Below are 14030 nucleotides of genomic sequence, written 5' to 3'. Positions count from 1 at the left end.
CTACCCACTGTCATGCCCTCGTTTTTAGGGTTAGATGTCCTTCTTGTTGGGGTTTTGGAATTGGTCACTCTAGCTGTAGCTACTGTCCTGACTACCTACTGTCATACTTTTGTTTTTAGGGACTGATGTCCTCCTTTTTGGGGTTATGGAAGTGGCCACCCTAGCTGTAGATACTATCCTTACTACCCACTGTCCTACCGTCGTTTTTTGGGGTTACGGAGGTGTCCACCCTAGTTGTAGACACCATCCTGTGTACCCACTTTCATACCCTCCTTTCTGGGGTTATGGAAGTGACCACCCTAGCTGTAGACACTATCCTGTGTACCCACTGTCTTGCCCTTGTTTTGGGGGTCTAATGTCTTTCTTTTTGGGCTTATGGAAGTGGTCATTCTAGTTGTAAATACTATCCTGACTATTCACTGTCATGCCCTCGTTTTTGGGGTCTAATGTCCTTCTTTTGGGGTCTGATGTCCTTCTTTTTTACATACTATCCTTACTACCCACCGTCATGCCCTCCTTTTTGGGTTATGGAAGTGGCCACCCAAGCTGAGTAGACACTATCCTGACTACCCACTGTCATGCCCTTGGTTTTGGGGTCTGATGTCCTTTTTTTTGGGGTTATTGAAGTGGCCACCCTAGCTGTAGATACTATCCTGACTACCCACTGTCATGCCCTTCTTTCTGGGGTCTGATGTCCTTCTTTTTGGGGTTATGGAAGTGGTTATTCTAGCTGTAGACACTATCCTGACTACCCACTGTCATGCCCTTGGTTTTGGGGTCTGATGTCCTTCTTTTTGGGGTTATTGAAGTGGCCACCCTAGCTGTAGATACTATCCTGACTACCCACTGTCATGCCCTTCTTTCTGGGGTCTGATGTCCTTCTTTTTGGGGTTATGGAAGTGGTTATTCTAGCTGTAGACACTATCCTGACTACCCACTGTCATGCCCTTGGTTTTGGGGTCTGCTGTCCTTCTTTTTGGGGTTATGGAAGTGGCCACCCTAGCTGTAGACAATATCCTGACTACCCACTGTCATACCCTCGTTTTTTGGGGTTAGGGAGGTGTCCACCATAGCTGTAGGCACTATCCTGTCTACCCACTGTCATGCCCACGATGTTGGGGTCTGATGTCCTTCTTTTTGGGGTTATGGAAGTGGCCACCCTAGCTGTAGACAGTATCCTGACTACCCACTGTCATGCCCATGATGTTGGGGTCTGATGTCCTTTTTTGGGGGGGTTTTGAAGTGGGCATCCTAGCTGTAGACACTATCCTGATTACCCACTGTCATGCCCTCGTTTTTGGGGTCTGATGTCCTCCTTTTTTGGGTTATGGAATTGGTCACTCTAGTTGTAGACACCATCTTGTCTACCCACTTTCATACCCTCCTTTTTGGGGTTATGGAAGTGACCACCCTAGCTGTAGACACTATCCTGTCTACCCACTGTTATGCCCTCGTCTTTTTGGGGTTATGGAATACCTACAGGTGAATTTGAATGCTTGAGTCACATGACTGTGTTTACTTTGATAATGATTAAACGACAATGGTAACTGCAATAGTGTGTAGTATACCTATGTATTATGCTAGTATGCTAGTACACTATAGTATTTGGATTACAGAGGAGGGAGGGGGGAGGGTCTCAGGAGCTGTTGTGTTGACAGGTGGCAAACACCGGAAGCGGAAATTGCTTCCAGCCTTGCTCGGGAAGAGCGTCTTTTGCTTCTCTGTGTCATCCGTCCAGTCTCAGGTTTGTTGTGCTGTTATTTATTTTATTGCTATATTAAGCATTAAATTAAGAGAACTGTTTATTAAAAATGCACTAATGTTTAATATAGAAATGCGTGACGGGTATCTTAGGAGGTGGAGCTCTGTTCGTTATCAGTGATGCAGATCTGCTATCATGTTACATCCAGTGATGCTGCTTAGCTCAAATGCACCCGAGCATCAAACTGTAACGGTGCTGTTTGTGCATAAAGATCTGTGTTTTGGCTTTAATAATGCGCAATATGTGACGTTAATAGCTCATTTTAGTTCGATCATACAGTCATACTAAGCATCATGCATGCCAGACATACAGCAGGGAGCAAAATTATAAGATCACGTGTTAAAATGCTTCTGTTTTGATTTTTCTCTAAATTATTGCAATATTTTTACTATAGGTCCCAGGTGGAGCGATTCCCAGGTGGAGCGATCCGGGTCCGTTCTGTGTAGAGTTTGCATGTTCTCCCCGTGTCTGTGTGGGTTTCCTTTGGGTGCTCCGGTTTCCTCCCACAGTCCAAAGACATGCAGTCAGGTCAACTGGAGATACAAAACTGCCCTATGTGTGTTTGTTTTTGACCTGTTATGGACTGGCAATCTGTTCGGTGTGTTTCCCACCTTTCACCCAGTGAATTGCACCCACCGCAACCTTGACCAGGATAAAGCAATAGTAAAACAGACAAATCCTGTCATAAACATGCACTTTCATCCACGATCACCTGACGTAAACCGAAAAAAAGGATGTTTACATTTATGGCATTTAGCAGACGCCTTTATCCAAAGTGACTTACATTACAGTTACAGTGTACAGTCTGAGCAATTGAGGGTTAAGGGCCTTGCTCAAGGGCCCAACAGCAGCAACCTGGCAATGGTGGGGTTCGAACCAGCGACTTTGTGATTACTAGCCCAGTACCTTAACCACTAGGCTACAGCTTGCCCACTTGTTAGTTGCTTATCGATTAACCAGGTAATTATTAACATACCTCATTTGAATACTTGTTCCCTTTAGTGTATTTCTGAATCCTAGCCCAATGGGACAGACAATTACATTTATTGCTGTAAATTGTCTTGGCTGATTATGCCAAAAATGGGTGTGAGCAGCTGTGAGCTTCCTTATAATAGAAGGCGCTCAGGTGGCACAGGAGGATATTCCGCTAGCACACCAGTCCCGAGATTTTAAACTCCTCGGTTCGAAACTAGTCAGCTGAGCACAATCTGGCAGGCATAATTGCCAGTGCCTGCAGCAGATACTAATTGGCTACCGTATCTGCAGGGTGGGGGCCGGACTATGTGTGGGTGGGTGGATCTTCATACGCTGTATACGGACCTTGATTAGCGGAAGAGACGCATGTGCAGAAAGCAGGGGCGAGAAGAGGAGGTCTGTGCGCGTGTCGGAAGAGGCGTGTACAGCGACGTGCTCTCCTCGGATGCAATCTGGTATCTCTGGTAGCAGCGGAAGACAAAATTGAGTGCACTAAATCGGGAGGAAAATGGGGAGAAAATAGGTTTGCTAGGACTGCGCACGTGTCAGAGGAGGCATGAGCAGCAATGTACCCTCCACAAATGCAATCGGATCCACAATGGGAGAAAATGCATGAATAAATATTTGCATTTACTGTTTTCTTTTATCCTTTCACCTTTGATTTTTCAGTGCTGTAGCCACCACACCAAGCACCATGACCCAGTCAATGATACGCCGGACACTGAAGAACCTGGTTCAGAATTTCTCTGAGGCTGAAGTCAAGGTAAGAGTTCGTTTTATCTCATTTCTCCTGTATGTTACACTAAGTGCATTAAGTGAGAACTAACAGTGTTTTAGGCTCTCCAATGAGACTTAACATGCGTTTCTGTTTATTTTGTAGGTGAGGGAGGCGACCTCCAATGACCCCTGGGGGCCATCCAGCTCGCAGATGTCTGACATATCTGACCTGACCTACAATGTGGTTGCATGCAACGAAATTATGGCAATGTTGTGGAAGCGTCTTAACGATGACAAGAACTGGAGGCACATCTACAAGGTAGGGAAGAAGCGATGGGCAGTAAGGAGAGAGATGATTATTAGGTATTTTGTTCAATTTTTCAGCTTAATAAGCTCTGATACAGTTGTAGTCTAGTGGGTAGAGCTTTGGGCTATTGGACGGAAGGTTGTGGGTTTAAATTCTGACTCTATGGACCAAAACATAAAGACAAGATAAAATAAACACAGACAGAACCATAAAACCTATTTTTGCCATTAAATGACATGTGTGTTAATCATGGCGTTATTAAATAAATAAAATAAAATCCTGTATCTGCTGTGCAGTTACTGTTGGGCCCTGAGCAAGACTCCCATACAATGACCCTGCGCTCTGACCCCAGCTCGGATATGCAGAAATGTTTTTAATAAATTAGAGGGTGTTTGGAACACCTATCAGTATAAAAAAATATATATAAATGTTGTTTATTTGCAGTTTCTAGTATCAAGCTAATTAAAACGGCGTAGGCTATTTTGTGAGCTATTAAAGAGGCTCTGGGGTCTCAGGGACCCCAGTCAGAACATGAAGGTTAAGCCAATAGATTCTGTTTTGGTTAATGGTTGTAATTAAAATTTGCTTGTCTTATTAAATATTAAATTTTATTAGCAAATATGCAAAAATAGCAGAAATTGTAAGGTGGGCATTCTTTACAAATAAAACCCTGTACAAATAATGTATTCTAGTGACTTTAACCTCTTAAAATAAAAACCTGACACTTTAACAGTGCGGTTTGGTGGCTTGCTATCGTATTACAGCATGCTTAATAATTCACTGCTGGTCAGACTATTTTCCCCACATTTAGGATCATGAGACAAGGGTTTGACCTGACATCTGCAGTCAGTCTTTCAACGAGACTATTTTTTACTCTGCTTGCAGTGTTTACTCATGTCTAGACAAGGTTACCCTGCATTGTTTCATTCATTTACTGTAGTGCTGCAGTTATTCGTATGTGTAAGGCAAATGGTTTATAAATAATGATAAAAAATCAGTTGGTTATAGATTGGATAGAAATACACACATGTCCACACATTGGTCTGAAACGTTATTTGTTGGTACAATTCATGAACGGTTGGGACTTTTATAGTAAACCAATACTAACCTTATATAGCTGTATGTGTAAATCTTTATACATATTCAAGTCACCCATGCCATACAAGAGGAGAAAATTGAAGCAAAAGGAAGGAAATTTAATGAAACTGTTTCCCATGCAGTGCCATATGAGATAAGTTATGACCATGTAACAGTGGTTTCCAGCCTTGTCCTAAATTGACTGAGATTTCTTAAAAATCCCTTAATCTTTTCACAGTATCATGTACAGTAGATAGTCTTTTTGAACTGACGATTTTCTCATTACATTGGACCCTTGACTTACGAATTTAATTGGTTCCGAATGGCTGTTCTTAAGTCAAAATGTTCGTTAGTTAAACCTACAGTATTTGTCCCATAAGAAATAATGTAAATGGAATTAATCCGTGCCAGACCTCCCAAACCACCCCCTTACCTAACCTTTCTAATCTCTTAAATGGTCTTTTTTGTAATAAATACAACTATATTTTCCCTTGAATCTTAAATTATAGAATAGACATTACTGTAATAAACAATAATAAACAACAATACACAGTAGTACTGTACGTGTGCTGTACTATACACCATAATACATTTCCTTAACTCTCATATGTCTCTATTATTTCCTTCTTTATTTCAGTAGTGTTGTGTTTTGTAGGTGTAATTGCACGAAAGAAAGAATACTTTACTCAGTGACTTCCTTCTTCTCTCTTACTCACTGCCTGCTCTGTTTGATACACAGTGACGGCTACTAGCAGGAGTAATTATACAACACATCAAATAGTGATTTTTTAATTTTCTCAGCACTATGCTTCCTCAGCACCTTCTTTAGGGACATTTTAATATTGAATTTTACAAAATATAAGGAAAACACCGGAAAAACACGGTCCGCTGTCCGAATGTTCGCTCACTGTATATATATAGAGAAAGAGACGGTCGGGGTGAACTTGTTTGTGACGGCACGTGTTTCGCGAATTTCTGTTCGTAATCCGAAATTTGTTCGTACGTTAAGTTGAAAAAGATTTTTCGTAACCCGAAATGTATGTTTGGCCTGCAGTGGTGAGCCACGACCCAGTTTTCCTTACCCTAAATGAGCCTTTAGTGAATCCTCATTTTATACCCTCCTTATCTTTTATCATATATTTCTTTTTCTCATCTTTGCAGTCTTTAACCCTGTTGGAGTATCTCCTAAAAACTGGTTCAGACCGTATTCCGAAGCAGTGTCAAGAGAACATTCATATTGTCAAACCTCTAGTAGAGTATCGCTACACAGACAAGGATGGGAAAGACCAGGTACTTTTATTACATACATATTGTCTTTAATTGCCTATTTATTTAAAAAGTTAAAAGTTTTATGTTGGTAGTACCAAAAACATAACACATTTGCATTTACTGTTTTAAATTTTGATGCAAAGTGTGATTGCAAGACGCTCCAGGTTTTGCTTTCTTTGTTAATTACTGTTAAAACAGAAAGAAATCATTTATACTGATATATTTTGTTACTGATATCAGGAGTCTGATATTATTGAAAAACAATTTGAATGAATTAGACTCATACATGCACAAAATTACTTTTGAACTACAAGTTATCATTTAAAAGTTAAAATGCCCCAAATGTGCACAGTAATTGTTATTAATGTTTTTAACTTGCTCTCTTTAGGGTGTGAATGTCAGGGAGAAAGCCAAATTAGTGATGGCACTAATAGAAGATGAGCAGAAACGTAAAGAGGAGAGGGAGTTTGCCATGAAGACCAAGGACAAGTTGGCGACTGGTAATCTTTACTAACCTGTCATTTTTAAGAATAGTATATTTAGCATGCACAGGTGTCATAACCAGGTACACTATATGCAGATACACTGATCAGCCATAACATTAAAACCACCTCCTTGTTTCTACACTCACTGTCCATTTTATCAGCTCCACTTACCATATAGAAGCACTTTGTAGTTCTACAATTACTCACTGTAGTCCATCTGTTTCTCTACACAGAGCAGGTATTATTTAGGTGGTGGATCATTCTCAGCACTGCAGTGACACTGACATGGTGGTGGTGTGTTAGTGTGTATTGTGCTGGTATGAGTGGATCAGACACAGCGGCGCTGCTGGAGTTTTTAAATACCGTGTCCACTCACTGTCCACTCTATTAGACACTCCTACCTAGTTGGTCCACCTTGTAGATGTAAAGTCAGAGACGATCGCTCATCTATTGCTGCTGTTTGAGTTGGTCATTTTCTAGACCTTCATCAGTGGTCACAGGACGCTGCCCACAGGGCGCTGTTGGCTGGATATTTTTGGTTGGTGGACTATTCTCAGTCCAGCAGTGACAGTGAGGTGTTTAAGAACTCTGTGCAGTACACACTAACACACCACCACCGTGTCACTGCAGTGCCGAGAATGATCCACCACATAAATAATACCTGCTCTGTGGTGGTCCTGGGAGAGTCCTGACCATTGAAGAACAGCATGGAAGCATGCAGAGAAACAGATGGACTACAGTCAGTAATTGTAGAACTACAAAGTGCTTCTATATGGTAAGTGGAGCTGATAAAATGGACAGTGAGTGTAGAAACAAGGAGGTGGTTTTAATGTTTAATTTAATGTTAAAAAACATGCTCGGTCTTGGAACAGACACTAAGAGTGCACTGGCAATGGTACCCCCAGTGGCTCGGTTTAATGAGACTATGATGTCTGTCTTTTTTCAGCTTCCATAAACTCCAGTGATAAAACAAAGGCTGAGATTCCTCCGTATTCTGGGTTGCCATCCTTGGATAACATCCCATCCGTGGCTGATCTAACAGCCACTATGGCGAAGAAAAAGGAGGAGCAGCGGGCAATGGAGGAAAAAAAGAAGGAAGAAGAAAGACTTGTAAGTTTTGTGTGTTTATGCATCTGGAGTAGATAAAATATGTATTAAAACTTGTATTAAGAATGTACATTTCTATGCCGCTCAGGTGGCGCAGCGGTAAAAAGCACACGCTGCAACCAGAGCTGGATCCCGAATTCATGGTATCGAATCCAGCTCTGCCTTACCGGCTCAAGGCTGAGTGGCAACATGAACAACGATTGGCCTGTTGTTCAGTTGGGGGGCGGGACAAAAAGCCGGATGTGGGTCTCTGTCAGAATGGTGCAATTACGACCTCTGCTGGCTGATTAGAGGCGCCCACACAGAGATGAGGAAGGAGTGCTCTTAGGGTGCGTCTCTCCGCATGCAACACTAGGTGGCACAACACTCATGAAGGTGTGGGTGGCAAAAATGCATCCAGCTTGCTGCTCATATGTCGGAGGGGATGTGGGTTAGCTTCGATCTCCTCGGTCAGGGCAGGGTTCGGCATGGGCAGAGAGAAAGCACGATGCAAATTGGATAATTGGACGCGCTAAAAGGGGGAGAAAAAGCAAAAAATAAAAAAAATTTAAGAATGTACATTTCTGTCAGGCGAAGCAAGGTGATGCAGAACCTGACCTGTGGGAACAAGCCTCAACAGCAGCCCCTACATCCAACTCCGATCCTTGGGGAGCTCCATCTGATGCTCCGAAAGATACAGATTCCGCTACAAACGACCCCTGGGGCGCACCTTCAGAAGACTCCAAAGATTCGGGTTTGGCACCCAGCGATCATTGGGAAGAGTCGGTGGATAGTGTAAAAGACGTTGCTCCCAACGATCCATGGAGTGCTTCAACAGACATCGAAAAACAATCACCCTCTGCCAAGAATGATCCGTGGGGTGACGCAGCAGAACCTAAAGAAGACAAAGGTCCTTCTAATAATGACCCATGGGGCACAGCAGATGATTTAGGTGCAGATTTACAGCATGAAAAAACAGATCCTTGGGGAGCACCGAAAGATTCCGTGGAAGGGTCTGGTCATGCATCGTCAGACGCCTGGGGGACGCCGTCAGCTGCAACTGTGGCAAAGTCTGACCCATGGGCTGGAGATAATGGAACCTCAGGAGATAATGGAACTTCTACTGATCCATTTGCTGATGGGGCCAAACCTGATAATGACCCATGGGACTCTTTAGGTAAGTAAAAGAATTAGAAAATGCAGTGTTAGTTATAAAATAATAAGACTGACTTTTTGGATCTCTGTTCTTCTCCTTCAGCTTCAGCACCAATTTCATTGAATGACCCCTGGGGTACCACATCTCCCCCTGATGCAGCAGCAGCAACTGACCCATTTGGTGATGGAGGAAGCTCGGATTCCTGGGGTGCCCCTACAGAAAGTACAAAACATTTTTCTTGTCTATACTCTAACCTTAGCTTATACACTTATGGTCAAAACTATGTGGACACACTCCCAAATTTTTGTCTTCAGGTATTTAGCAACAGTGATCACATATACACTGATCAGCCATAACATTAAAACCACCTTCTTGTTTCTACACACACTGTCCATTTTATCAGCTCCACTTACCATATAGCCATGAAGCACTTTGTAGTTCTACAATTACTGACTGTAGTCCATCTGTTTCTCTGCATGCTTGGTTAGCCCCCTTTCGTGCTGTTCTTCAATGGTCAGGACCCCCACATGACCACCACAGATCAGGTATTATTTGGGTGGTGGATCATTCTCAGCACTGCAGTGACACTGACATGGTGGTGGTGTGTTAGTGTGTGTTGTGCTGGTATGAGTGGATCAGACACAGCATTGCTGCTGGAGTTTTTAAACACCTTACTGTCACTGCTGGACTGAGAATAGTCCACTAACCAAAAATATCCAGCCAACAGCGCCCCGTGGGCACCGTCCTGTGACCACTGATTAAGGTCTAGAAGACGACCATCTCAAACAGCAGCAATAGATGAGCGATCGCCTCTGTAGGAGTGTCTAATAGAGTGGACAGTGAGTGGACACGGTATTTAAAAACTCCAGCAGCGCTGCTGTGTCTGATCCACTCATACCAGCACAACACACACTAACACACCACCACCATGTCTGTGTCAATGCAGTGCTGAGAATCATTCACCACCTAAATAATACCTGCTCTGTGGGGGTCCTGATCATGGAAGAACAGAGTAAAAGCAGGCTAAAAAGATATGTATAGAAACAGATGGACTACAGTCAGTAATTGTAGAACTACAAAGTGCTTCTATATGGTAAGTTAAGCTGATAAAATGAACAGTGAGTGTAGAAACAAGGAGGTGATTTTTATATTATGGCTGATCAGTGTATATATTTTATTTATTCGCAGGTAACGTAGCCTCATCGGAGGACTCCAAAAACACAGCTGGTTTCTTCGAGGATGGAGCATCATTGGTGGACCTCGACAATCTCATGTCTGTCAAACCCAAACCAACACAGCCTCCACTTAATGCTATGGCAACCAATAGTCAAAAAGCACAGGGTAAGGATGCCTGAAGCCAGATAGAGACTGAAACACATGAAAGAATGCAGTTAATTGCTTAATTTTGAGTGTATCATGTAGTGTTCAGTGAATAGATGTAGTCATTGTAGATTTTGTCCCCATTTCGAAGGTGTAACCCCTTCTTTTTTTCCCTCTCTGTTAAACTTTCTATTTGCTTCATTCATTCCTTCACCTGGCTTTATTTCTATACTGGTAATTCCTTTGCTTCCCAGGTGTTCCTTTGCTACCAAGGCTCCGTAGTGAGGCATATTTACCATTTCCATCCACTCAGAATGCTTACAGTTTTGCCCCCATGACTTCACCCTCTACGGCATCCATAAACCACGCTCTGGTGCCACAAGTACACGACATAGCAACTACACCCCAGCAGACCAGCCTGTCTCGTTTACCCTTGCTTGAGCTTTCTGTAGCTCGACCGGATATGAAATCTGGAACGGTGCAACCCAGCAACATAAATCCGGGCAATCCTAGGCAATCTCCGTCAGTTTGTAGTACCAGAAGTGTGAAATCTAAGGGGGTAGAGGACAACATATTCTGGTCTTAATTTTTTCCATCATGCTCAGACATCTACCCTTCACAAAGCCTTATTATAAGCCATGTGAGGAGTTTATTGGGTGTGTGCATGTGTGTTTATAATCATTAAGCAACAATATGCTGTACATGTGTTCTGTAAACCTGTCCACACAGTATGGTCAGAGTATGGTCATGGTACCCCTATTTTCTCGCCTAATCTAGTCGTATCCACCGTGAGAAGCTTCACAACTGACACACGCCCTCTTCGACACGTGTGCAGTACCGACTGCCTCTTTTCACCTGCACAAGGCGAGTTCATATGCGGATCAGCTTTGTGCACGGAGAGCCACACCCTGATCAGCATTATTTCCCAACCCTGTGCAGGTGCCATTAGGTCGTATTGCACCAGTTATGAGGAACCCTGGTCCGGCTCATCCAACCCTGAACTACAGCCGATCGTTGTTCATGTGGCCGCCCAGCCGGATGGCAGAGCTGAGATTCGATACGATGTATTCGAAATCCCAGCTATGGTGTGCTAGTGTGTTTTACATCTGTGACTTTTAAATATTGGTTTTGCATTGGTTTTATTCATTTAAAAAATATTATTTATACATTATCATTTCATATAGTGAAGCAAACAAGGTTATGCACCACCATTATCACTCATGTGAGAAAGTTAACACCCCACTAAACTTAAACTTGCAATTTTGGTTCATGTGGCCAGGTTGGAGGGCTTTTAAGCATGAACTGACTGTTTGCATCTAAACAGGGTTCAAGTAAGGACGTTGACTTGCATGCTCATGAACCAGAGCTATTAACTCCTATGCTTTAGATCATAAAGGTAAAATTATACATATCTATGATACAGTTTAATTTGCGCACATAATAATGAATTAGAAAAATAATAACAATATTAAGTCAAGAATGTTTATGTTTTCCCTAAATGAAGGCACGTCACAGCTTCTCCTCGGCTTACCCAAGTTGCCAGCATCACTATTTTTTAGCTTTAGCCATATTACGTACTAGTGATGATTTTCATCCCGAGCAGGAAGACATGAGATGATTTCAAGAACTGCTTAGAACAGCCCCAAAAAAGGTCCTGGGTTCGATCCCCAGGTGGGGCGATCCGGATCCTTTCTGTGCAGAGTTTGTATGTTCTCCCCGTGTCTGCGTGGGTTTTCTTTGGGAGCTCCGGTTTCCTCCCACAGTCCAAAGATGTGCAAGTGAGGTGAATTGGAGACACTAAATTGCCGTGACAATTAGTAACTACTGTTTCTGTCATGAATGTAACTAAAGTGTGTAAAACATGACGTTAAAATGCTAATAAATAATTGTATTTAATGTTTTTAAAACATGGTTGACTGTGGGTAAGTGAAATTGGCAGACAAAAAAATAAAAAATTTAAAAAAATAATAATTGTAATAATTGTAACTTTTATTCAAATTTGTCATCATTGAGACCAGACTATGGACTTATTTATTTATTTATTTATTTATTTATTTATGTGCTCTGTTGATCTTGAAATAATGTTGGTAACTTTTTTTTTACAATTGTAAAAGGAACAGCAAGTCAATATGATGAAGTAAAACTTGGAGCCGTCATGCAGTTACGCTGGAATTGATGTCATTTCTGATGAATCAGTGTTGTAATTATATCTTTATTTTGGATGACAGATACATATATTTATTCTATTGTTTGTTGTGAATATATGGGAAGACCAAATAAAGTTAATAATGGTGTGAATTCTGGTCTCACTCACTCACTTTCTTAACCACTGATCCAAATATGGTCGCGAAGGCTTTTTCAATGGGCGCAAAGCACACAGTAACACCCTGGACGGGGCATCAGTTTATCGCAGAGCAGACACACACATACACACACACACCTATTCATAGGGCAATTCAGTGTCTCCAATTATTCTGACTGCATGTTTTTGGACTGTGGGAGGAAACCCACGCAGAAGCCTTATGTTAACGTCCAGAAGCGGCGTCGACTTCTCTGGGTTCTGAGGCATCTAGGATGGACCATCACACAGTGGAAACGTGTATTGTGCTCAGATGAATCAGCATTCCAGGTCTTTTTTGGAAACCAAAGACGAAACGGACCATCCAGACTGTTATCAGCAACAAGTCCAAAAGCCAGGGTCTGTCATGGTATGGGGGTGTGTCAGTGCCCTTGGCAAAGGTCATTTACACTTCTGTGATGGCAGCATTAATGCAGAAAAGTACATTGAGATCTTAGAGCAACATGTGCTGCCTTCATCTTTTCCAGGGACGTCCATGCATTTTTCAACAAGATGATGCAAAATCACATGCTGCACACATTACAAAGGCATGGCTGCGGAAGAAGAGGGTACGTGTACTGGACTGGCCTGCCTGCCTGCAGTCCTGACCTGTCCCCAATAGAGAATGTGTGGAGAATTTTGAAAGGAAAAATGCGACAACGACCCCGTACTGTTGCACATCTTAAGACGTGTTTGCAGGAAGAACGAAACAAAATAAAAGCTGAAACACTAAATCACTTGGTTTCCTCGGTGCCAAAACGTCTTTTAAGTGTGGTGAAAAGGAATGGCAACATTACAAAGTGGTAAATGCTTTACTGTCCCAACTTTTTTTGGAATGTGTTGCAGACCTGAACTGCAGGAATGGATGTTTATTAATGAATGAAATGAAGGTGAGCAGATAAAACATGAACTATCTCAGGTTCATCCTGTCTGCAATGAAATGAAATTCGAAGTAAATGTATTATTTGCATTTTCCGTGCTGTCCCAACTTTTTCTGATTTGGGATTGCATATACTTCAGTACTAAATTATTGTCTGTTTTACCACCACTTTATTCTATTTAGGGTCGTAGTAAGTTTGAATCCCTGGATGAAATGTAGGAAACACATGCGACACACATGCCAATCACATGGCACTGCAGAATTATACCCTATTATAATATCATCTAAACACCTTCTGATTTACAACATTGCAGGATCTGTATAGACCATGGCATCACTATAATGCCTTCAGAAAAACGGCATCAGGTGAAGCAGCTACTCAAACAAAAATCCAGTCAACTGTTTTGACAAGCCATCAGGTAAACTGTCTTCATCATTAACCCTACAGTTGACACTTGGCATCAAAACCACTACAGTTTGGCCGCTTAGGTGGCGCAGCGGTAAAACATGCTAGCACACCAGAGCTGACACTTCGAACTTGTCGATTCGAAACTCAGCTCTGCCATCCGACTGGGCTGGGTGGCTACATGAACAACGATTGGCCTGTTGTTCATACGGGGTGGGGAGCCGTACACGGACCTCATAACTCATGCAATTA

The 14030-nt window shown here is 42.3% G+C and overlaps 1 protein-coding gene across 3 annotated transcripts; it reads left to right on the top strand.

The window, feature by feature from the left end:
- The first annotated feature begins 1694 nt into the window (after positions 1-1694).
- epn1b (epsin 1b) lies at positions 1695-13209 on the top strand. Of its 3 annotated transcripts, none has more exons than XM_062990038.1 (10): positions 1695-1744; positions 3407-3500; positions 3618-3773; positions 6000-6128; positions 6496-6607; positions 7539-7702; positions 8270-8855; positions 8937-9056; positions 10023-10175; positions 12981-13209. In XM_062990038.1, the coding sequence occupies exons 2-10, from the start codon at positions 3432-3434 to the stop codon at positions 13007-13009; spliced, it is 1518 nt and encodes a 505-aa protein (XP_062846108.1). In that variant the 5' UTR covers positions 1695-1744; positions 3407-3431; the 3' UTR covers positions 13010-13209. The 3 variants fall into 3 exon arrangements, with proteins under 3 accessions (XP_062846108.1, XP_062846107.1, XP_062846109.1); XM_062990037.1 differs by lacking the exon at positions 12981-13209 and adding an exon at positions 12269-12452; XM_062990039.1 differs by lacking the exon at positions 12981-13209 and adding an exon at positions 11479-12452.
- The last annotated feature ends 821 nt before the right edge of the window (positions 13210-14030 follow it).

Source organism: Trichomycterus rosablanca, chromosome 2, assembly GCF_030014385.1.
Source record: "Trichomycterus rosablanca isolate fTriRos1 chromosome 2, fTriRos1.hap1, whole genome shotgun sequence".
In the NCBI taxonomy this organism is placed as follows: Eukaryota; Metazoa; Chordata; class Actinopteri; order Siluriformes; family Trichomycteridae; genus Trichomycterus; species Trichomycterus rosablanca.
The sequence above is the reverse complement of the archived record's forward strand: the minus strand, read 5'-3'. Positions and strand labels throughout refer to the sequence as shown.

Bases quoted from the DNA above. Each gene is read 5' to 3' on its own strand.
- epn1b (XM_062990037.1), top strand. From the start codon at position 3,432: ATGACCCAGTCAATGATACGCCGGACACTGAAGAACCTGGTTCAGAAT. The intron at 6,608-7,538 runs GTAATCTTTACT...GTCTTTTTTCAG, and splicing joins CAAGGACAAGTTGGCGACTG to CTTCCATAAACTCCAGTGAT. The intron at 8,856-8,936 runs GTAAGTAAAAGA...CTTCTCCTTCAG, and splicing joins TGACCCATGGGACTCTTTAG to CTTCAGCACCAATTTCATTG.